The following is a 25,305-nucleotide window of genomic DNA, read 5'->3' as shown; positions in this document are numbered from 1 at the left end:
GAGTGAAATGAGAAAAACTAAGCTAATGGATGAATTGAATTGTTACTATGAGATGAAACAGTCAGATGAAATCTAAACGTGAAAGTTACTGCAACATGAATGGATAGACTGGAAGCACATGTACTCTGTTCGAGGAGTGCCTTGCTGCTGACTGCTGAAGCAGCAGTGTACTCTCTGTCAGAGGAAATCTGTCAGGCTTGACTGATGACACCAACAGATGAAATGAGAATCTTTGTAATATGGACTCGCTGGTGCAATCTGTCATACAGGTTCAACTTCCTTTTATTACCACACAACCAGGCATGTCGAATTTGTTTATTTAACATTGGATTAAATCCAATAACTGGTTGGGTTGGATCTTAGTAGAAGTAATTGTTGTTTGTACTTATACTGTTTACTCTTCGATTTATTAAAGCATTTGTCCAGGTTAGAAACTAACAGCTGCAGAGCTGTTGCATGTCTTGCAGTCATTGCATGTCACTATGTATGAACCTAACAATGCTATGAACTAAATGATCTCAGTAATGGGCTCCAACTTTTAAATGTTGTTTTAGATACAGCTGCTTTGGCATTATGCTGTATTTGCCTCCCTTCTTAACGGTTTATTTAGGGTGAGGTGTCTTAACCATCATGAAGCACTGTATGCAGGTGCGCTGGATTAACTGTATTAAAATCAATGCCATAGTTGCACGTAGTACAGCATATGTGACAACCAGTTTCTTAAGCAAAGCCAAGTTATATGGAAAATCATGTTCCTATTAAATTTTTTGTATATTTATGTCTGCTCAAGCAACATAATATTTACGCTTATACAGTATGAGTAGATCTTTAACATTCAGGTATTTGGACTCCCCCTTGATATCTCCCTGAACTAAAAATGAGACTTTTGAACTGTTCTTATCAACTGAGTGCTGAGAAATCAAACTGTAACTCTTCACACTGAGCCTCTCCTTATGTCACGATAAAGCACAGGGAGCCAATTAAAATTCACTGAGATAAACTCCAGGCTAAAGTTGAAATGCTTTAGGACACTTTAGGGCTTGCACATTTAGAATAGACTTTTATATATATATGTAATGACAGCCACAAGTAGAGCTGTATTTCAGTTTAACTTTATTAATCCAACACTGAAGGACTGTTAATTGGCCTAATATGGTGCTATGTATACTCTTTTTTACCCACAGAGTTACTGTGTTTGATAATGGAAGCCTACGGATTTCCAATGTTACTAAAATGGATGCTGGACTATACACGTGTGTAGCCAGAAACCAGTTCGGCGTAGCGAGCAGTGCTGGCAGTCTGTTGGTTAAAGGTAAGATATTATTTTCTTGACTTGGCTTCAAACATAGGCCCTGGTTGGTTTAGTGTAAATTGCAGCTGGATTTTGCTTGTTTATTATTTATTTTATCCCCAATAGTTGTTTCCTTGGCAACAACTGCTCCTATACTATACATTTAGCAGATAATACAGTTACAGTAATAATCTCCATTTATTAAGACAATATCACTGTTATACCAAATAGTACAATTACATCAACACCAAATATGTAATATACAAAACATTAACACCTTGTTTTCTTTTTGTCATGTATTTTGGGAATGGCATTGGTAGTTATTTGTTTAAACCTTTTATGTAATCAATTTGAACATCAGGCCTCTTGCAGGTTTTGTTATCCAGCCCTTGTAATAAACTAACACATCATTTACTGTATGATTGTCGGTATTTTGGAGGAACACGAAACAAGATGATCTGGCAGTCTGCACAAGAGCTGTGAGACACAACCGGCCAGTGCTGCATCTAAAATTAACCAACACTGACCCTCGCCGCACACTTGATGAACAAACAGTGAAGCAGAATTGCTATAATAAAGACTACCCTCTTCTTACCTGACGGATTTATACAGTCCAATTAGTTGATTGGCAGTGGCTGGAGGAGGCGAGACATGAGGCTCATTGCATTCATGCGCCTCAATGTTTAATTCATACTTTTTTGCACGGTGGCTCATAGCCATGCTGGGTTTGTTTGAGATTTCAATCCATTTAAATCACACACTTCTGCAGTGCAATGCATTTTCTAGGTCTTTCTAAAGAGCAGAGTCAACAACAGTGCACTATTAAAATGCCTTTTGGTGATTCTTCTTCACAAGATTTTTGAATTGCAAATTGGCTCGCATAGAAGCCCAATTTTGCTTTCTTTTTTCCCCCCAAAGCCTCTTTACATTTACGAAAGGAGCTGTTATACAGTGTACTGTATATACGTATGTGTGTGTATTTATAACATTGGTCAGAGGTGGAATGTAAATTATATATTTATTCAAGTACTGTGCTCAAGTTCAAAGTCAAGGAACTGCACAAGCACAGTACTGCAGAATAAGGTTTTATAAACATAAAGTAATATTACGTACTACTACTATTACAGGAAACATTAAATGTTTTGACATCTTTGCTTTGTAATGACTAAGTAAATGATTAATCAATCAAATTATTACATTTGTTCATTGCAGTTATTTGCATTTCACCGGCCTTCCCAGGTGCAGATCATTCCTAAGATTCCACCAGAGGTTGATGTCAACAACCACTTCATCCCAGACATGTTACTTTGACTTAACTGAGCCTCAGGCGTACTATTTAGGTTTCATTTCCTCAGAATGTGGACATTCAGGCATAACAACACATCCCAGCAATTCCTATGCTATTTAAAATGGAAACATTAAAATCCAGCATATATCTACACTATACACTAAAAACAGCTCTTTATGGTTGTTTGAAATATACTGTAATTCCATAGGTTTACAGAATGAGAACTGCCATGCACGGAGCGCACTGTAGGGAATGAGGGAGCCAATTTGTGATTTTCCTTCCAGTCATAACAGGAAATGAGCATGACAGCTTAGCAATCGGAAGCAGAAAGTTTTACCGCTCTCATTTTGCATCTGGTGCCAAACTTTCCAAAGACTCACCTGGAATGCACTGCCATGACCAGTCGGTTCTCCTTAGGGGGTGCGAGATAAACAAGCTGGCTTGTTTTGACAGAGCTGAATATAGACCTTTACTCCCACTGACATGCTGCATTGGCTTGCCTGTCCATTAGATGCTTATGACATGCATGCATAATTCCAAGGGACTGGTGTATGGGCCTCTTAGCCTGTGCTATATTCTCTGCACCGCACTGCTGTTGAATGAGACACCCAGCCGAGACGGACCAAAGATTATGTTGATGCGCACCACGCTGAGGATGAAATAGGATGGCTTTTTGTCTCGGCACAAACAGAGGCAAATTATAGACTCAGATCTGACCTGCCGTAATGGTGGAGTTTTTCCTTTTGTTTGTTTATTTTACTTGCGCTCTGTCATTGTTCAGTGATATATAAGACAGTACTCTGATTTATGAAACTCAAAGAAAGAGATGCAATATAAGCTCACTGGCAGACTCAAAAGTAATTTATCTTGTTTGGTTAACATCTGGGACAGGATTTGACAAAGGATATGATTTGTGAGTGTGGCATGTTTTTGCAATTATTTTTCAATGTTCAAGGTACATAAAGAAATAAAAACAAGCTTGCTGAAAGAAGCGTATGACTATACATACAGCAGAAAGTCTGGACAGTGTGGAAAAAGGTATATCTACTCTGAAAAAGGAAAGCCACTCTGTTAACATACCCCCCCTTTCTAACTTGGTGCTCCCTGTTTACAGAGCCAACTGTGATCACCAGTCCAGCCGGTCATCTGGACGTAACCGTGGGTGAGAGCATTGTGCTGCCCTGCCAGGTATCTCATGACCCCACGCTGGACCTCAAGTTCACCTGGTTCTTCAATGAGCAGCTCATCCACTTTGGAAGCCACTGGGCATATTTTGAAAAAGTTGGTGGGGTGAGTGCAATAATCTCTTAAAATCCTCTATGTCTTCAGGGTAAGACATGAAGGAAATGTGATATGTTGCGGCCTAGAAGTTGCACATGAACATCCCCTTCAGCTCACAATCATAACTGTGTACTTCAGAAATCATATGCAAGTTTCAGAGTTGAGCTGTTTAAATTACCTTTGAACTCTTCATTATGGCAGAACTACAGAATATATTTGAAGCACTGGATTATTGTGTTGGCAAAGTAACATATACTGAGATAAAAAACAAGTAATTCTGTATCCTCTTGACAATCTGCATGTTTCCATGTGAGCGTAGTAACTCTGTGCTTATGACTTTACCACTTAAAAAAACCTTCCAGCATCTGAAGACAGGCTTAAAGCAAAGCCATATGTGAATAGTTAAGGAAAATAGCTATTTGAATTCCATTAAAATGATCATAAACACATTTACGTCTCATTTCTCTACAGGTTAATTTCAGCTTCATCTTATAAGGAGCAAAATATTGAACGCTTGTTCATGATGAATCATACAGCTGAGATTTTTTTTTGACTGATCAAGGGCTCTATGTTCCGTTCTGCTTGTTAATAACACCTTCATTGACAAAAGCAGCAACCAACAAATTCATTATGCAATGCTCAGCCATGCATTACATTTGATCATCCAACACCAAATATTTTTCTCTTTTAATTAGGAAAGGCAATTATGAGGTCGTGGCTTCTTTATCATCTCTTGTTGTTTTTTGCATTCGGCATGATCATTGATAACAAGAGCTTTATAATTGTATGTAGCCTAGCAGTTAATTTAAACATTTGATGCCTTTGCATCAAACCCACACTGACATGTTGTGGTAGAAAAACTATGGACTTATTGATGGTGGATGGTCACATTAGTTTTACTTTTCTGATCTATATGGAAAGAGTACTTCGTGAGCAAAACAACATTTGCTGATTTTTTTCCTTTAGGAGCAGACTGGGATATGCTTTTCACTAATTGATAGAGTTTGCTGTGAACTCAAGGAGAGTGAAGCTTGTAACATACAATAGCAGTGAGTCATTGGCTTATACGTAAGGTGTAGGCATCATCAATGTAGTTACTGTAAAATCCAAATACTGCTCCCCAAATATATTATTTTTACACCCTCAGTAATATTTTCTAAATGTTCAAAGATCTGTTACTAATAGAGATGAAATATGCTTTCTTTATCCAACAGAAAGTAAACTGGAGAATTTTACGTAATTGAGTGAGTCATAAAAATTGTATTGGTTGTAATACCTTAAGGTTGTTATATTATTATTACCTTTAGTAAACATCAAGCAACAAGCTTATATCATCAGGAAGTTTGTTCCAGAATAACTGAATGCACCTTCACCAGATTTACTACTGATCATGGGTACAGGTAGGAGACCAGTGTCTGATGATCTGAGGTTTATGGAGGGTTTGTAAGCAGTGAGCAGATCAGAGATGTATTTAGGAGCTAGACCATTAAGTGATTTGTAAACAGTGATAAGTATCTAACAGTAATATGTTCAGTTTTTCTTGTTCCAGTGAGTACTCTGGCTGCAGCATTTTGAATGAGCTGGAGCCATCTCACAGTCTTTATATGGAGTCCAGCAAGAAGGGCAGCAAGAAGGGCATTACAGTAGTCTAGCCTGGAGGAGATAAATACATGAACCAGTTTTTCAACATCTGACTGAGACAAGATGAATTTGACTTTGGAAATATTTTTTAGGTGGTAAAATGCTGTTCTAGTTATACTTGTAATGTGGCTTGTGAAGTTTAGCTCTGAATCCAAGATAACACCTAGATTTCTAACCTGCTCACTGGGTTTCAGAAACAGAGAGATCAGTTTGGAGTGGATCTCCGGTCTCTGACCACTAGCGCCTACCACACGGATCTCAGTCTTGTCTTTGTTTAACTGTAGAAAGGTTTTGGTCATCCAGTGTCTAATGTCACTGATACAGTTGACAAGGTAATTTATGGGGTTGAAGTTACCATGTGAAAGTGAAATATATAATTGCATCATCAGCATATGAATGGTAAGATACGTTGTGCTTCTCTATGATGGAGCTAAGTGGCAGCACATAGCGATTAAACAGTAATGGGCCTAGAACTGAGCCTTGGGGCACCCCACAACAAATGTTAAAATTGCCAGTTTTGAAGTTGTCAAGAGACACAGAGAATGTTCTGCCTGTTAGATAGGAAGAGAGCCAGTTAATGACATGGCCGGATAGGCCAACTGAATTTTCTATTGAATGTATATTCAGTAGAATGTAGTGGTCGACAGTGTCAAAAGCTGCAGTCAGGTCTAGTAATACTAAGATGGAAACGTTTATTGGAGCACTGTTGATCTTTAGCTCATTGACTACTTTTATAAGAGCTGTTTGAGTGCTGTGGTTAGTCCAGAAGCCAGATTGATACACATCATACAAATAGTGAAGTGATAGGTAACTATGCAGCTGTTTGTAGACAACATCTTAAAGGGTTGTGATTGATAAAATTATGATTTAAGATAAAAGGGAGATGAAAAGGCTGATTGAAGGATGCATTGGCATATCCCAGTGAAACACAATCAGCATTTTCAATATTGAGTTGAAAAATATAAAAAAACTGAATATTACTGCACATCTTTGTAATTATCTGATATTGGAGTTTATATTTTGCTCAGTTTTTTCATGTAACCAAACACCCCATAAGTCATGACGAGTCAGCCTTAACATAAAGCATTTACCTTTTATTCTATGTCTAAAATCCACACAACATTTGGTTACTGTATTTTGTAGGACTTCTTACAGTCTCACTTGATTTAATAAGCAAGCTTTGAGGTTCTTTTTTCTTGCTGTATATAAAATTTGCCAAAGTGAGAGATCTGTGACCCATTCCATCCCCAGTTATATTGTTTTAATGATGGCAGGGAGTTTCAAAGAGTGAATGACTTGCAGCAACTACATTTTTATCTCTATAAAATGTCCCTGATTATACATCAAAGTAATAATCAAGTCTCATCCTGTTTCACAGTCCCTTACTTTCATAGATAAGACATAAACTTAACATTAGCTCTAACTTTAAAGTTCAAAGCTAATAATGCATTTGACATTGAATGATTGTCTGTAGAGTAAATGGAATCAGACTGAATAAAAGGTCTGAAAGAAGCTTTTTAATTCTGCACAAAGAACCTTCCTATAAATTATCATGAAAACCTTCAGTCAGTCATTTGGTGCGTCCCTGGACTTGTGCTGTACCTTTCTCTTCCATAATGTAATAGACTGAATGCCAAAAGAAATCACTGTGACATTGCACTTGTTTCTGCAGTCCTTTTAGTTTATTTTGCAACTTAAAATTTTTTTCATTTTTTTCTTTACTTTTTTGTGTTTTTTTCTCTTAACTTCTGCACTGACAGCGCTCGGCTGGTGACATTATGATCCGGAACATTCAACTGAGGCATGCTGGGAAATATACGTGTGCCGTTCAGACCAAGGTGGACAGTGTGTCTATTGCCACGGATGTGGTAGTCAGAGGTAAGGATGTCCCTCACACCACATGTTAAAAAATAATCAAAACTTAATATCAGACTTGTTATTCTGCGTTAAGAGGTTATGGCGAAGCGATGGCGTGAACACACATTGCCACTGTAGCTACGCCGAAGCTGACATGCAACTACACAAAAATGTAACTACACATCAAGGCTACAGTAGCTATGGAGATACCAGAGAAAGGCTCAGTTATCTTTCATCTTTTGTAGTAACAGATATTTAGCAAAGCCATTTCTGCTACAAATCCTCACTAGCCACAAATGTCACTCTCTTTCCCAGTGAATGAAAGAATGTTAACACAACTGCGATAGCTGACCGCATGGCAATAGTCTCCTATTCAATATCAAAACAACCTTCCCATCATCACTCTATATCACAAATTGAATGAAAGAATGTGAACAAAGTTGCTGTTGGGTATATAATTAAAGCACGATATGGCCTGATAATGTACGCCATATCCATGTACTATAATATATATATATATATATATATATATATATATATATATATATATATATATATATATATATATATATATATATATATATATATATTCATGTGACCGCTCTTATTTACTTTGACCCCCACATTGGGAACCACTGTTGTAGGGCATGTTATGATCTTTTTTTATGTCCTTATTTATAGTACAATAAACTGCAATTCAGAAAATCACAAAATGTGAATGATACAAAATCTGCTAATTTTGTTCCACCTTTATATGTTTTTGTTCTTTTCTGCCACCAATGTAACAAACATTGCATTTGGAATGGTTGTAGTTCAGCATTGCAGTCGCTGTACTACTCTCTTTCTAATCAGTCTGTCACATCAGCTCTAAGCATGGACCACCCATTCTGTATCTCTGTTCTTCTGTCTCTTGTCTTCATTAATCTCTACAGTATATATCATCCTGTGTGAGTGAACTGTGACTAATTATCCTTCCAGGTCCCCCAGACCCCCCTGTGGACTGTCAGGTGACTGAAATGACAGAGACCACTGCCTCTCTGTCCTGGGGACCTGGGGTGGACAACCACAGCCCCATCCTCAGCTACACCATCCAGGCCAGAACGCCCTTCTCTCTCGGGTGGCAAGCCGTTACCACCGGTAGGCTGGTTTCATCACACAGTCTGTGTGTAGGTTGTGTGAATATGAAGTTTATTGAGTAAGTAAAAAGGAGTGAGGGGGCGTGACTGGTATCCTTTTCAAACACCACACATGAAATGACAATAAATAAATAACACATCACCAGCTTGGCTAACTTTCAGTGGCAGATCTTGCAGGGCTTTGATGAAAGGTTATTTCTGTGATGTCTCTTAGTTCCTGAGCTGCTCGAGGGGAAGCAGCTGTCAGCCACTGTCATTGACTTGAGTCCCTGGGTGGAGTATGAGTTCAGAGTCCTGGCAACCAACAGCATAGGAACAGGAGAACCCAGCAAACCCTCTAAAAAGGCCCGCAACAAAGACATGCGTATGTATCCTTACGTTTCCTCTGCTGCCAAAAGTGACACAAATTGTTTGCAAATCATGCACATCATATGTAAAGAGGCCCTACTTCAGGATGGAAATTACATCCTTTCAAAGAACTTTATTGTACCGGTATATTTCAGAGAATTCTCTGCTTCCTCAGAGCACACAACACATGAATGAACTAAATTCACAACAAATACATTGATGCCTGGAAGCTTCAGTCAGACAGTTTCACCTGTGTGTGGGGAGAGGAAAAATAAGTCCCCTTTAGGGCAGTGCATAGAAAATACATATAATAGATAAAGTACGTTTGGTTCAGAACCATCATGCATCAAATCTAGCTAAAGGTGTGAATTAAAAAGACATTTAAATTTTACAAATAAATCACCCATCCCAAAAATGAGTAGTAGTAAATGAGTAGCTATGCATATTAAGTTTTTATACATAACTACACATACATGCAGGTATATGCACCTACGTATACATATGCATAGATACACACGCACATATACACACAAACCTTTATATGCATAAACATGAAAACATAAAGAAATATAACCCATAAAAAGACCCTCTAACTGAGTGCAGGGCAGTACTTTATGGCTTCATAGGTGTTTGGATTGAAGTCATTGTATCCACTATGCTACACACTGAAACCACCGATTTTACACAAAGTCTGTTTACAGGTCTGGTGGAGTACTACTGCATATGTGAAAAAAGTTGTTGAAGGCCTATTGTGGTTCCAGCTGTGCGAAATCTGATAAATTGCCTCAGGTGATGTCACTTGAGTCAGTGTCAGCTGGGGCTGAAGACTACAAGTTTGAAAAGGAAAAAAATCTGGAGGTGTGAAGTTAGAAAGAAGTGCGTTTACCAGACCTCTTTAACCCGCTCCTCATCTCTTCTTGAGGCTAGAGGCTCGAAGCCATGTTGGCTGCTACTAGCATAAAACACCTGAATCTCTGACTGAACTGTCTGCGGTTTAGTTGCATTGTGGGTAAGGTAGGTACCAGGTAGGAAGGTACAAGGAAGAAGAATGCATAGAATAAAAAAGACGAATTCTCTGGTTCTACTGCATCGATTTTGATCCTTTTTTTAAAAAAAAAACTGTCTATTGTGAGTCCTGCAGTGTTATAGGAATGCAATACTAAATCGATGGAGTACTCTTCAAAGTATGAATTTAAGAAAGGTCTAACTCTTGAACATGTTGGACATGTTCAGTACCAACTCTTTCCATGTAACGGTGAGCAACATAATACTCCAAATTTTCATTTCCAATTGCAGATACTTGAATATACAAACTGGTACTTCTAACACTGTGGTTGATCTGTTAGTTCCCAGGGTGACTCCGGCCAGAGTGAACGGTGGTGGTGGAGGACGTTCAGAGCTGGTCATCACTTGGGAGGTAAACTTGTATTTACATACATTGCAGTTTTGTTTGTGTTTTATGGAGTAGACGTGAATGTATTTTTATTCATGTGCTACATTAAAAAAAAACAACACAATTTTGATACATATATATCTACAAGGACAGTACAGTACCACCCTTATCTGTGCATAGCTGCATGTCTTTTAGGTATTAATATCTTTAAGATCATTCATCATGAATCATCCCTCTGAGTCATCTCATACCTCCTTAGCCTGTTCCAGAGGAGCTGCAAAGCGGTCCGGGCTTTGGCTACGTGGTGGCTTTCCGCCCACTCGGGGCACAGGGCTGGATGCAGGCTGCTGTCACATCCCCGGATGCCTCTAGATACGTCTTCAAGAATGAGAGCATCCCTCCCTTCTCCCCTTACCAAGTCAAAGTCGGGGTTTACAACAACAAGGGAGAAGGCCCTTTTAGTCCAGTGACCACCATCTACTCAGCGGAGGAAGGTGTGTACTATTACAACTATACAGCAAAGCATGTGTTAACTCTGGAATGTACAACACTAACACTGTGCCAGTGATTACACACTGCAACAAGAGATCAGATTAGTTTTAGTCTTATTTTTATCAGCTTTATTTTTATTCCAGTTTTAGTAATTGTCATTTCAAACACAAAGCCATGCATGAACAACAAGTGAATCAACAACTGTCTAGTTAACACTTTTCAAATAACTGTCACTAAAAGTGAACACTGGAAAATGTTCTGTGTAGCATGGATTGAGTCTAAAATCCTGTTACCAAACGCCTCGAAACAGTTTCTTACTGATCTTACATGGTCCTACATGAACATGAAAATGTTCTGCCAGAGTTAAAACAATCTTAGGTATTTCACATTGTGTTTTTGTCTTGAGATCTTCTCACTGATTTCAAGTGGGCAGGGCACAGATGGAAAAAGGTGATGTCACATATTTTCACGCACCAGTTGGGATTCAGCAATATATGCTGCTGTTGAGACAGCACTGTCAATCTAATCTGATCAATCTGCACACCCACACAGTCTGATGAAGTAGATCACATGACTTTATGACTGGTAAACTCTTAATAAATTAACTTTAACTTGAATTGTTGCACATTTAGTCATGAATATTTAATGATACAGAGAAATACTTAAGATATGGACACAAGTTTTCAGGGGCTGTAACATTGTGTTTAGTGGATAGACTAATGCATGCAGGCAGTCGTGGCTTTAGTAGGTTTTGGTTTGGGGCTTACACAAGTAACAGAATAACATCTGTTTATCAGGAAAAGCCAGCCACAAAAACTGAAAGGTAATTACTTTTTTTATGTCCAACGTTTGTTTATTGTAAAAAACTTTTAAATAACTGAAAGGTTATTCTCCATATACCCTCATGTTATTCTTTAGTGTCTTGTAAACATGTACATGTACAGGAAAATCTTTTGTTTCTGGCTAAGTAATTAAAGGAGCTTTTGGGCAGTGTAAAACTCAATGTTTAACAAGACCAACATTTTTTTGTGTATGATACATGTACATGTTCACAAGATACTTAAAAAGAAGATAATTGTGTTTAGATGAGTACCTTTCCATTATTATGACAGTTTCTTTAACAATAAACATGCAGTCCTCATTTGTTAAATGTAATTGTGCTGAACCGGCTACAGACACCACTGCTGGGGATTGTGGTCTATGTAAAACCAAGTAAAGTTATCATATCACATTTTTGCGTGAAACAAATTCCAGTGAAAAACATTTTTTTTCCCCAGAACTATGTTGGAGCACTCACTCCTTCTCACATACAGTAGTGTTATGGATGGATTGGATGGAGCTACAGTGTATTCAATAAGTCATACTGTAGATGTGGGTGTTGTGAATCTGTGTCTTCCTCCTTATCCTGACTATCCCGTGTGCCTTTCAGAGCCCAGCAGAGCTCCAGGGAGGCTGAGGGCGAGGAGTGTATCAGCGTCCGAGGTAGAGGTCACCTGGAAGCCCCTGGCCTGGAGCAACAACCGCAGACGCATCCTGGGCTATGAGGTCAAACCAACACATGCCCACACAATAGGAATTATACAAATATAGCGGCCAGTGCCAACAGCTAGTGGCACTATATCTTTTCTTTTTCCATTGGACAACAATGCAATGACCTTTTTGTATTAGTGTCTATATATATTCATTCATGAAGTAAACTAAAGTTGAGCATCATGAAAACCTCTAGGATTCATGCCCACAAGTGTACAGTTACAGATGGAAGTAAGTAACAAATCAGATGCAAGCTTATAAAGTATAACGTGTGTATTTGTTGTGTGTGTTTTAGTTGCAGTACTGGGGTGAGGGGGCAAAGCAGGACACAGCCAGTGTGATCAGGACAGTGGGGAATAAAACTTCAGTACTCATCAGGGATCTGAAGGGCAGAAGTACTTATTACATGTCCCTACGGGCCTATAACAGCGCAGGAGTGGGTCCACAGAGCAGCATAGTCAATGTCACAACCAAGAAACCACGTAAGGACTCTCAACATATTGTGGGGACTGACTGTCTTTTTGTGAATTGTTTTCCTTTGTTTTGTGTTTTCCCCCTCTGGTTAAAGGTGCATGGTCCATTTAGTATATATTTCATTTCACCAATGAGGTTTCACCAATTAGAGTGAAAGTAGGGAATATTCACTACACAAGGGCACCTTAAAGATACCATGTGGAGGTTTCTTGTTTATCAACTGTAATATTTATGGGGCACTCTGGTGGCCGAATGCTTAAGGCGCATACTACATACAGTAACTGCAACGTCCTGGCCCGGGAGTTGAACTGTGGACTTTGTTGCGTCATACCCCTCTCTCTCTCTTCTCACATTTCTTGTTGCTCTCTGCTCAGACTGTCCAAATAAAGGCAAGAATCTTTAAAAAAACAAAACAAATAAAAATGTTATTTTTACATTCAGTGTTTCTCACCAAAATGCACAGTGTAAAGTTGAGGCCTAAACATGTATTAAAGGCATTTTCTCAGTCATTTTCAAAGCCATTTTTAAACGTATTTTGAAATCTGCATTGATTACATCCATGTTTACTTCGGCTTGAAATCTTCTTCTCACCTTTTTGTGGGCACACTGCTTTCTTTCTTGGCGTCTTACCAATGTGAATAGTGTTAAACTAAGGGACATCATATAGCCCTCCTTTGCAAGTTTTGGCTGGAAAATGATGAGATGTTCCCTGCTGAGATTTCCTATAACTATTAGTCAACTCCTCTTTATATTGTTTCACCTTGTTTCTTCTTCTATGTCACCTGCGTGCCAATGAGCGTATACATGCGCGTCCTTGTGCGCATGCTTGCAGAGCACGAGATTCAAACAAAACAAGGGCCCACACAAAAAGGTGCACTGTGGAGCCACTAGTGTTTAAAAACTTCGCAGAGTACCTGTGACAGATGTATAGCATCTTATGTTCATATAGGCTATAAATTAATTTCACAGTTATAACACATCTCTTACACACTCACATGTCACTCTCTCCCCAACCTTCCCCCCTATAAACAGCCAAACATAAGACTGTTCTCACTCCCACATATGCATTCCTCGAGTCACTGCTCACTCCCAGCGGTGGGATGATGAACTGATAATAAGAAATCTCCTTCATGCTAAGTTGGTTCTGGACTTTACTGTTTACTGATGGGGTCGCTTGTTGTTTTTCTCCCTCCTCTTCCTCTCCATCTCCTACTCCCCTCGACCTCCTCCTCCAGCGCCCAGTCAAGCCCCGGACAAAATCATGTGGAACACTTCCAACTCCAAGGTCATCCTGAGGTGGGACCAAGTACATGCTCTGGAGAATGAGTCAGAAGTCACAGGATATAAGGTAAAAAGTGGAGAGTTTTACACTACACAGAGTGCTTAAACTGGTTTGGCTGCAGCTCTGACGAGTGAATGGTTTTATAGATTGTAACATAACAGAGACAGACTGTCTTTTGGTCCATTTACTCCACATGAGTACACTGTTTTCTTTTGGGGCAGTGGAGGGGTTGCCTATTTTTCTTAAAATATAAAAACAGTCCCATCATAACCCTAACGCCCACATCCCATTATTTTTTGCCACATAGTTTTAGCCACACACAAAAATCTACAATGTTTCTGATTGTTGATCAAGGGGGAGCAATTGTAGAAAACTTATACATTTTACCAGATGATTGATTTTTATCTTCCCAGATTGTGACATTTGACTTATCATAGCAGCATCATATGCATAATACATATTTTAATGATTGCTTCAGAGATTGCATTTCAGGTTGTTATGAATCCTTCTGAAGTGCCATTTGGCTTATCAATCTAAAGGAAATTGTTACAATAGTATTTTGCATGTACCTACTTTTAGAATATGAAACTGTGAAATCTTGGTCTTAGTCACCTGCAGTCATTACTCCCACTACATTAAACGGGTCTCCTGGAAGTGGGGTATACTTACTACTGTATAGTAAAATGGACATCCACAGTCCAGAGTCAAGCTGCAGCTGAAACATCAGGATTGATGCATCTCTACATTGCCCTTGTCTCTGCTGCACCCTCTACTCTGGTGGTCCAACACAGTCATGTGCAGATATCTACAGAAAGATTCATCCTTGTTAGTTTCAGAGGCAGCACACTAAATCTCACGGAGCTGTCTGAAAGATACACGAGCAAAAACTCTTTTGTTTGATTCTTCTTGTCAACACATCAGCAACACTCAGTATGATGCACTGTATTTGGAGCGACTTCATGCCATACCTCACATTGTTATCATCTTTTCCTCTCTGCTTCCTGCAGGTGATGTACAGCCAGGACAAACACAGCCGTCCCAGTGTGGTGGAGACCAACACCACCTCCTTGGAGTTGTCGCTGCCAGTCAATCAAGACTACGTCATCCAAATTAAACCCTTCAGCGAGGGAGGGGAAGGCAGCAGCAGCCGCCAGATCACCATCCCCAAGATAGCAGGTAGGACAGTGCTGAGACATGAAACGTGAAAATGATGTGTGTCTCTGTTTGTGAGGCATCACTGCAAAAACATATTAATTCAATTGAGCTAGTTTTAAGTCCACTCCTCAACATCTCTTGTCTACTTCTCCCTAATTTGATTGCTTCTATCCAAAACTCCCACAGAAAGACTGTGACATTGTTGCTATTAATCAAAGACAAATGTGTACATACTCTTTATAATATACTCTAGTACTGTAAACACAACATGTTCTGTAGCTGCATTGCATTATGGTCTTTTGAAGCTGCTGCTTGTAGATAAAGTAGTATCTCTGACTTTTCTATGATGTATTTTGTTCCCATTAAATGTTGGTGCAAAATGGTGAGTCTTCAAATAAGCCTTTTCTCTTTGAAGCTAAGTATGAACGTTGTGTTTACAGTTGTCTTAGCTGCAAAATACAGTCTCTTATCCACAGACTGAGAAATATATATCATCAAACCACAAAACTGGCTCAGACATGCAAAGAATATTGCCAGTAGCTGGCTGTTTAAGAGTGGATTTTTCCTTTTTATCAAACTTGTCTGTCTGTTGCTGTGCCTACCCCACATGTTTACAGTCTAGCTCTTTGAAAGTCAGGTTGCCCCATAATTGATCGTAGCACACCAGTGCCATCTATAGATATAGTTGTGTACTCACACCACACTGTTCTTTCTACTAAATGCATTTTATAGTTGGCTTACTGTATTTTTTTGACTATGATAATTCATGGGATACCTTCATGTCAGTCCATACTCAAGCCATGTTTACAGAAAAGCTTTACATGAATGTTTTCATACATTTCTCAACCACACCAGACCAAAGACCTGCTGGATTTTGATTTGTTTGTGTATTTCAGACTCCATACCCATTGGAGCAGCCCCAGAGTCCTCTGCATTTCCCTTGGTCAACCTCGCAGCGCTAATCCTCACAGCCAGGACTGTACTATGACAAACATCTGCAGGAACGCAGGCACTACAGCTGCTTATTAAGAGGAGAAACAGCAGGTCAAAGACTACAAGAGGCTGACAGCCACATTTCCACCTGCTCACTTCCCTACCCTCCTGTGTCTTTCCTCTTCTTTCTACAAAGATCTCTTTGTGAGGAAGATTATTTTCCTCCACCTTCCTAAAGGAGTTACTGAAAGGAACTGGCTCCTTCAGAAGTTGCTTTTATGGAACTGAAAGGACACCGTGACTCGACTGCAGTCTCTTTGAAGATGTTTCTTTCTTTGCTCCCTTCTAACCAGTGGATATTCTTATATGGTTTTAACCTTGGAGGCACAGTGGTGTGTGATGCCCAATAGGATGTGTATATGTTTTCTCTGTGGGACTGTGCAGGTTCTGTTAAACGGTGTGTAACTCTGGACTTTTCGTGGATGATGGGATTTCATCTTAAATGGGGATGAAGGAGACCTAAAGCTCTTACATAGCTCATATTTATGTGAGTGAAGTTATATTTAAGCTCGGTTTAAGACAAGATATGGGTGAAGTCATTTCCCTCGTCTCTTTGGACTGTCGAAGAAGGAAAACCAACTGTTACTAATCCCTGCCAAAAAACAGGGAGCTAAGCCTCATTGCTGACCAGAATTTGGGACCTTTGTAACTTTGCCTGGATTTTATTCATGCTTTTACGTTACACCACATTACATTGAAACCTCAGAATTGCCATGAAACTGACTGTAACCAAAGGTATTGAGCCAACAAGGTTCAGTTCCACCTGTTGTGTCATTGTGAGAAAATGCAGCGTGTACACCCCTGATATGGCTTCCATTGTAAACAGTAGACTTGTGTTGATCAATTGATGTCTTACCTTCCTCGCTCATCCATGATAAATGCGTAACAAAGGCACACTGAGCAGTGTGAGCCGCATTGTTGTACACTGTATGTATGAAATCCTCAGGTCCCAAATGAGCCTTAAGTCTTATGATTATTATCCATGTTGTTATTATTCAAGAGACGTTTTATTTATTTTCCTCCTCTGTTTATGCGCATTGTATTTTGGCTCACTCATGCTATAATTTATGAATAACTGACTTTACTGTACGCTATGCTGAGATTCTTCACTTTTGTTACTTTTTAGATCATATTTTGGGGCGTTTTGGGCTCAGAAACAACATGCCTTTCTCCTATGTCTTTCATGATGAGCATTGTAATACAGTACAAGTGGCAGTGATATCTGAATTTTCTAACAGCTTATTACAAAGTAGGGATGGCATTTTACTGTCAGCTGCTGTTTGGCATGAGATTGGTCAGTGTACGTACCTACGTCGCTTAGGATGTCTGAATGGATCAACCTGCTTTTAATAAACATAATGCCATTTTCCTCATTTCTTTCTTTGATGAGGCCAGAAGGTCGTGCATCATCAGGCCGTGCTATTTGAAGTAAAGCTCTTGTGGTCTTTCTTAGCAGATGGAGTTTGCTCCGGAAAAAGCTAGCAAGTGGACCTTGAGGTAAGATTTTTTGCAAGAATAAACTTTTACGGTTTCATTAATTTGACATAAAGGTCACACTTTAAAAAGTGACTAGAGTTGATGCTCACATAAAGTGTAATAACTTTCAGTTTGTATTACTATACATAAACCTGAACCCCTGCTTCTACTAATCAGACTCAATGTCGTAAGACAAAGTTTGGAATAACTTTAAATTCCATGGTCTGATTTTATTTAATTGACTGTGATAAGAGATCTACAAAGTCTCAACAAGCAAATAATATTTTTACATGCCTTTGTGGAAGGTATTATCAAAGCATTCACAGTTTGTGGTGGAAAAAGTATGTTAACAAGTAGAAACTGCAACACTGAGTTAAACCAAACCTATCCTGCAGCTGTGTTTCAGACCTGCAAAGGCCTTTGAGTTTGGGGTTTCTTGCATGAAGCGCTCATGCTGCAGTATTCCATTCAATTAAAGATCAGGACTTGACAATTTCAGATTGTAAATTTTAATCTCTTTAAGCCTTTTTGTTGTAAATGTATTTCTGTGTTTGGGGTCATTGTCACACTGTGTGTTCCAGCCCCTTTCAGATCACACGAGAGAGCAAGAGAGAGCAGCATTTTTCCTCTGTTCCCCCTTCCATGAATGCTCCTGGTCAGTAATTTGAAAACAGATGCTCGAGTGCAATCAGTATCTGCAGATCTATCAAAACCTGTAAACTGTGAATTTGTTGCCTCCTTGAGATTTGTTTGGCACTCTTGCAGTGATCTTGACACCCACTGCCCTCATAGGGAAGAGAGCACCAAAGTTTCTTCAATTTGTTCCATTTTATAAGCTGTATCTGCGTGAGTGTGAGCTATAACACTTAGCAATCATGCCTCTGAAAAGACTGGGTTGTTTTAAACTTCAAACATATCTGTTGTGGAGAGCAGATACTTGATAGGGCAGGACATCAGTGACCCACATCTGAGTATCCACTCACTAACTATTATATAACTTCCCTTTCATCATTTTCATAGAGGTTCAAATACTAATGTACAGATTGTGTAAGCATGTAAGTATGATTCAAACGTTTTCTCTTAGCTGTGAGATGCATTTGCAGCATTTAACTATTGCTGACAAAAAACTTAAATTCAGCAATAGTGAGCAATAATTGCAAGAAAACCATTTTTTTTTACAGTCATCTTAGGTGTATTAATAAATTCACTTTCCTTAACAAACCCTAAAACCAGATGCAGTTGGCACCAATGTATGCTGCATCTTTCTTTCATGATTGAAAAATACAGTAGCTGCACTTCATTATTGGGCCTAGAGGACAAATATACACGCACATACCAGCTGTAATAAGACAAACACAGATATGTGGAAGAGATCAAACAGAGGGATTCCCGTCTCATCTTGTTCTTTTTTTCTCTCTCTTCTTTATTCATTTCGAAGGAATGCAAGTACATTGTACAGCAAAGACACAGCACCAAGCAATGGAGAGCAGCAGAGCAGAAGAAGCTGCTGTGGAGGAGGGGGAGGAGGAGGAGGAGGAGGAAGGCTCTGTACAGAGAGGAGAGGGCTAGGTTTAAGGGTCAGCCCGAGGTCATTCAATCAGACTTCAGCACCAGGTGTCTCAACCACAGCCAAATGTCTGTGACTAATCACAGTCTGGTTATTACTTGTCAGACTTCCAAGAGCATGTCTTTTCGGGCAGAGGGAGGGAAGTTTGACCTTACAGCTTGATCCAAGGATAATTTTGCCCCTTAGTGAAGAATGGTGAGAAGGATTTCAGCTGGGTATGCTTGATGTTGTTGCAAAGCTCTCATCTTTCAGGTAACTGGTGCCCCCTAGAGTACATCAAGCCCATGGCCTTTAACTACTTTACAGCTTCACAATCCACCAAACGGCACCAAATATACAGTACAAGGTATGCATGGCTGCATTATTATTTTTTTCCCCACCTTCCAGTTTGACACCCACATCCATGATTAACCATCACTTTAAAGGATTTTTGAACCAAAATAAGAAACACAACGGGAATTACACTACACATGTGAACGTTGACAGTAAAGTTTAGTGTCTGAAAGCCAAAGTTAAACCTCAGTAATACCCTCATAAACCTGACATGACAGTTTTAATATAGTTTTTTTTTCATCTGAATGAATTTGCTGCTGCATTTATATATAAAATATGACTTTTGCAAGGAGACAAATTTTGTAGGTAATGTTACAGACACCATAATTAAAGGGAAAACCTTGTCGTGTCAAGTTTATGCATTTGACTTTCTGGCACTTCTGTAATTAAAAGTAGCTTGATCTTATAAAGTTATTTCATACAAAATCAGAGTTTGTACAATTTGACCGCTACCTTAATTGGCACACTACATGTCTATGACATCCCTCTAACATTCATGTACCAAATCACACAAAACTACAAGTTCAGAGATGCTGCTCCTACTGTATATTTTATTTATAACACTATACTTTGCTTGAAAGAGTATTGGAAGGGTTCTGATGCATAATACCATTTCCGCAGGCTATGTTGAAAGATGAAGAAAATTAGTTGTACAATGAACAGTGGCGGTGAAAAAATATCAGTCACCACAACTGAATGTAGGCATGACAGGCCTACTTCATGTTTCTCTACAGGGCAATTAAATTAAAAACAAACTGATATGTTAAATTGGCTTGAAATGAGAAATGGAACTGTTAAAGGGTTGTAACTGAAGTAAGAAACTGTAGCCACTGTGCCATTATTGGCGCTTAGCATTGACAAAACTGAATGCATTGTGTTCTTGATATTTCCCACTTTTTCTAATGAATACTCTTTATTTACTGTCAGGAAGCTTAATTTCCTTTTTTTACACGTCAGAGCTCAGAGTTGACTTCCAATTGTGAACAATTCGGCCTTTACATCTTTGTGATTTTTGTACAGTGATTTTCACATGATCCTGGATATCATGATCCATCCTTTGTATGAATTAATATCCATATTACTCAACTACGATCGAAAAATGCAAGAAATGATCATGCAAACATTATCTCAAATACTAGTTTTACTGATGCAGCAGCCCGTTCTGTTAGCCTACTCTATGTACTTACTATGCAAAGTGGTATGATATCCAGCTATATTCTGAAAGCATATGTAAAGGCTGGGAAAGGAGAGAAACTGGGCTCATTCTGGAACATCAGCATGCTCAGAAACTACATCGCCACCATTTGAATAAATACAACAGGTACACTGTGTGTATTAAGAGCTCCTAATGTCCAGACACATACATAGACATTATCAAAATGTCCAATCAAAGTCCATCATGATGCAGCAACTTGAATCATATCCTTGCATACATGCCACTCACACATGGTAAAATACATTTCACAGAAGTTAAAATCTTTCAGGTGAGACAGATAGAGGTAAATATAGTGATCGGACTAGCTCAGACTTTGGTCCTGCACAAACACTTGAATAAACACCACCAGAGGACCTTGTGGGGCTCTATATGATCCTTTCTCCTCAGTGTATCCTCATCAGTCAGTGTGATGGGGGGTGGGACCAAGCTCATTTGTTCATTTGACTGGCTATGTATGAGTGAAAAACTAAAAGTAGGGTTTTCTCTGCTCTCATAAACCCTTCTTCACTGGATGCTGTAACAGTATTGCTGCTACATGAAATGGATTATTTTACTTATTAACAAAGTGTAAGCACACACAGTAGTGGGGGTTATTTTTCAGCACACACAGCAGGAATTTGATGATTTCTTGTTATTCAGTACAGCAGGACAGACATGTAGAAGACTACTGTATGTGCATGACCATTTATTTTTTTAACTCATATTCTTATTTTGTACCAATTGATACTATCTGCACGGGATGGGTACCAACATGGCGCGAGACCTTGGATTATTCCACAGTGTGAATGAGTGCACAGATTATCTAAACAAACCCCTTCTGCACTAACTCCCTTTGACCTTTGAGGAATACTTAAGCAAGTGGTTTGAATATAGAGGCCCTGAGAGGCAGGGGATTTAGTTGGATTATCTCTTTAATTGTTCCAGATGTTTGAGATTCTGGTGGCATATTGTCCACCAATCAAGGACCATGAGTGATACTGAATAATACTTTTTTTTTTTTTTTTTTTGCATGACCCGCCAAACCACTTGCTGAACATGAATGGTTTAAATAGTGAAATGTTTGAATAAAACATACAACAAAAATAAAACATAGGAATTTAAAAGGAGTTTTGTTTCAGCTTTGTGTGCGTGTGAATGTGTACAAGAGGCTCGCTTTTGAGCGCCACTGGCAGTAGTCTATCAGTAGGGATGGTGGGTGGCAAGTTCAGGTTGGGTACTGACACTTCTGGTCCAAAGGGGGGCACTCTCGTCTCAGGAAATCAGGACTGTGGGTAAGAAAGAGGAGAAAGTCAACCTTAAATCCCTCAATCTCAAAAGGAGGGTTGAGAGGCTAAATCTTGGCCGGATATTATCGTTTGGAGTCGAGATGGCACCTGTACCTCTGATGCACCATGTCGATCCTCAGTGGACGATTCTGTTTCCCTGACAACAACTGCCTTGGTCACCTGCATATCTGGATGCTGCTGCTTAGCTTCCTGTATTGCAATAGCCAGAGCCTGCAAGTAAAGAGTGAACTGTGGTTATTGTACAAAAGGAATCATGGGTTACACGTAAATGTGTAACTTTTCTAAAGATTTTTGTTGATTTCTGTTTTATGGCTCAAGACTGGACTCCAGTTAAAATTCCTATTCAACAATATAATAGAACTGAAGTTCAACATAGTTTCAGTTCGAGACTAGGAAATTCAATTTGAGATATTTCTTGACACTTGCAAATAGAGCTAAAACGATTAGTCCACTTTTTGATTAGTTGATCGATAGACAAATAAATGGCAACTATTCTGTGAATAAAATCATTTTGATTTTAAAATAATGAAAAAATGCCCAACATTGTCTTGTTACAGCTTCTCAGATGTGAGGATCTGCTGCTTTTCTTTTTCATATATTGTAAACTGGATATCTTTGGGTTGAATAGGTTGACAAACAAGACATTTTAAGATGTCACCTCGCAATGGTCCTTTTTGTCACTATTTTTTGACATTTTACAGTCAATCAATAACAATTAATCAAAAAAATCATCACCAGATTAAGCAATAATGAAAATAATCATTAGTTGCAGCCCTACGTGAAAAGAACAGTTGATTTTCTTTGCATATTTCATTTATTCATTTACTGTATTCATTTAATGTCTGAAGTTACTAAAGTAGGCTGATGTTGAGCTGATCCGAGGTAGGCTAATGTTTGCAAATATATAAGCATGACATACTGTATGCAAGAATCCAAGGCTTAATCCATGGCTTTTTGGCATGACAATGATTAAATTCAAAGGATATTAAGTGTTTATAAATAGGTGCCCCCCAGCTATGTGGAGTCCTTCAACATGTCTTCAACCTGAGCCTGAGTCTTCAAAGGGTCCCTGTTCTGTGGAAGACATTTTGCCTTGTTCCTGTGCCGAAGACGCCATGTCCCAGTGGCTCCAAGGACTACAGACCGGTGGCACTGACCTCCCGCATAATGAAGACCCTGGAGAGACTGGTGCTGGAATAGCTGCGGCCCATGGTCAGACCCCTCCTGGTGGACCCCCTTCAGTTCGCCTACCAGCCCCGGCTGGGAGTTGAGAATGTCATCATCTTCCTGCTGAACCGCATCCACACCCACCTGGATAAGCCGGCAAGCACGGTGAGGATCATGTTTTTTGACTTCTGCAGTGCTTTCAACACCATCCGGCCTGCCCTGCTGGGTGAGAAGCTGGCAGCAATGCAGGTGGATGCCCCCCTTGTGTCCTGGATTGTGGACTACCTGACTGGCAGACCACAGCACGTGCGTCTGCAGCACTGTGTGTCAGGCAGCGTGGTCAGCAACACTGGGGCCCCTCAGGGGACTGTCCTCTCTCCCTTCCTCTTCACCATCTACACCACGGACCTCAGCTGCCACACAGAGTCCTGCCACCTTCAGAAGTTTTCTGATGACTCTGCTGTGGTGGGATATATCAGCGGTGGTGATGAGACTGCATACAGTGCTGTGGTGGGGAACTTTGTCTCATGGTGTGAGCAGAACCATCTGCAGCTCAATGCGACAAAGTGTAAGGAGCTGATTGTAGACCTACAAAGGGCCAAGGCACCAGTGACCCCGGTTTCCATCCAGGGGGACAGTGTAGACATTTTAGAGGACTACAAGTATCTGGAAGTACACATGAACAATAAACTGGACTGGGCTAAGAACATTCAAGCTCTTTACAGGAAGGGCCAGAGCCGCCTCTATTTCCTCAGGAGGCTGAGGTCCTTCAACATCTGCCGGACAATGCTGAGGGTGTTTTCTGAGTCTGTGGTGGCCAGTCAGAATCAGAAATACCAGAATCAGAAATACTTATTGATCCCCGAGAGGAAACTCTTTTGTTACAGCAGCTCACCTTTACGTCAATGCACACAGGAATAGAAGTACTAGCAAAAAATATAATACACTATAATACAGGTCAGAAAATATATTAAGTACCAAATGGGTATAAGTATAAAATAAAATAAGTGTGAAGTACCAAGTGGGTTTACCGGTTGATGATAATAATACGGTATAAGGTAATAATGCATGAACTGTCAAGTTAAGTGTAGCTTATTAAGGTTATAATGAGACGGAGGATATTGCACAGCAGTAATAGAGGTATGAGTAATATCAATATCAATAAATATTAATTTTAATATAAATTTTAAACTAAAATATTGCACAGGAGCATTACACAGAATATTGCACAATTATGTCAAGTATTGTAGAGATGTAATGATCAATGTCCAGTTTAATGACTTAGGGTCAAACAGACTACACTTAGAGGGAGGAGTTAAAGAGTTTGATGGCCACAGGCAGGAATGACTTCCTGTAGTGCTCTCCAATGCTATCCCGTATGCTGTTGCATGCTGGGGCAGCAGGCTGAGGGTAGCAGATGCTAACAGACTCAACAAACTGATCCGTAAGGCCAGTGACATTGTGGGGGTAGAGCTGGACTCTCTGGCGGTGGTGTCAGAGAGGAGGATGCTGGCCAAACTACATGCCATCTTGGACAGTGTCTCCCACCCACTCCATGATGTGCTGGTCAAACAAAGGAGTACCTTCAGCGGGAAACTCATCTCATCAAAAGCACCACAGAGCGCCACAGGAAGTCATTCCTGCCTGTTTAAAATTCCCTATTTATTGATATTTATTCATACTTCTATTACTACTGTGCAATATCCACCTTAATAATCTTAATAAACTACACTTAACTTGACAGTTCATGCACTATTACTTACTACTTGTATTATTACAGTGTATTATTATACTGTATTATTATCATCAACCGGTAAACCCACTTTGTACTTTATACTTATTTTAATTTTATACTTATACCGACTTGGTATTTAATTTATCTGACCTGTATTATAGTGTATTATATTTTTTGCTTAGAACTTCTATTCCTGTGTGCACTGACGTGATAGTGAGCAGCTGTAACAAAAGAGTTTCCCCTCGGGGATCAATAAAGTATTTCTGATTCTGATTCTGATTATACATAGTCCCAGTACTAAAATAATAAATAATCAGATTAGACCATTAGAATTGTGCAGTATTTCCTACCTACAAAGGTCCAA

The 25,305-nt window shown here is 39.4% G+C and overlaps 2 protein-coding genes across 13 annotated transcripts in view; one reads left to right on the top strand and one right to left on the bottom strand.

Annotated features, from left to right (window-relative positions):
* The window catches only part of cntn3a.1 (contactin 3a, tandem duplicate 1), an 87,578-nt gene extending 70,048 nt beyond the window's left edge, over positions 1–17,530 (top strand). For 3 of the 4 annotated variants that reach the window (XM_044210790.1, XM_044210789.1, XM_044210791.1), the window contains 12 exons: positions 1,185–1,312; positions 3,694–3,869; positions 7,262–7,379; positions 8,337–8,495; positions 8,709–8,858; positions 10,189–10,259; positions 10,495–10,729; positions 12,157–12,272; positions 12,553–12,739; positions 13,967–14,079; positions 15,021–15,189; positions 16,065–17,530. In XM_044210790.1, the coding sequence (XP_044066725.1) occupies positions 1,185–1,312; positions 3,694–3,869; positions 7,262–7,379; positions 8,337–8,495; positions 8,709–8,858; positions 10,189–10,259; positions 10,495–10,729; positions 12,157–12,272; positions 12,553–12,739; positions 13,967–14,079; positions 15,021–15,189; positions 16,065–16,156 (1,714 nt within the window). In that variant the 3' untranslated portion in view covers positions 16,157–17,530. Of the gene's footprint in view, positions 1–1,184; positions 1,313–3,693; positions 3,870–7,261; positions 7,380–8,336; positions 8,496–8,708; positions 8,859–10,188; positions 10,260–10,494; positions 10,730–12,156; positions 12,273–12,552; positions 12,740–13,966; positions 14,080–15,020; positions 15,190–16,064 lie in introns of those variants that run through there. The other variant, XR_006379481.1, reaches the window with a different exon arrangement.
* Positions 17,531–19,031: 1,501 nt separating this feature from the next.
* Positions 19,032–25,305, bottom strand: part of si:dkey-178k16.1 (band 4.1-like protein 1) — a 42,713-nt gene continuing 36,439 nt past the window's right edge. For all 9 annotated transcript variants that reach the window (XM_044210780.1, XM_044210784.1, XM_044210782.1 and 6 more), the window contains 2 exons: positions 22,133–22,249; positions 19,032–22,018 (listed from right to left, as the gene is read on the bottom strand). In XM_044210780.1, the coding sequence (XP_044066715.1) occupies positions 22,013–22,018; positions 22,133–22,249 (123 nt within the window). In that variant the 3' untranslated portion in view covers positions 19,032–22,012. The remainder of the gene's footprint in view (positions 22,019–22,132; positions 22,250–25,305) is intronic.

Source organism: Siniperca chuatsi, linkage group LG10 (genome assembly GCF_020085105.1).
Source record: "Siniperca chuatsi isolate FFG_IHB_CAS linkage group LG10, ASM2008510v1, whole genome shotgun sequence".
Classification (NCBI taxonomy): Eukaryota; Metazoa; Chordata; class Actinopteri; order Centrarchiformes; family Sinipercidae; genus Siniperca; species Siniperca chuatsi.
Note: the sequence above shows the minus strand (reverse complement) of the source record. Positions and strands in the feature narration are given on the sequence as shown.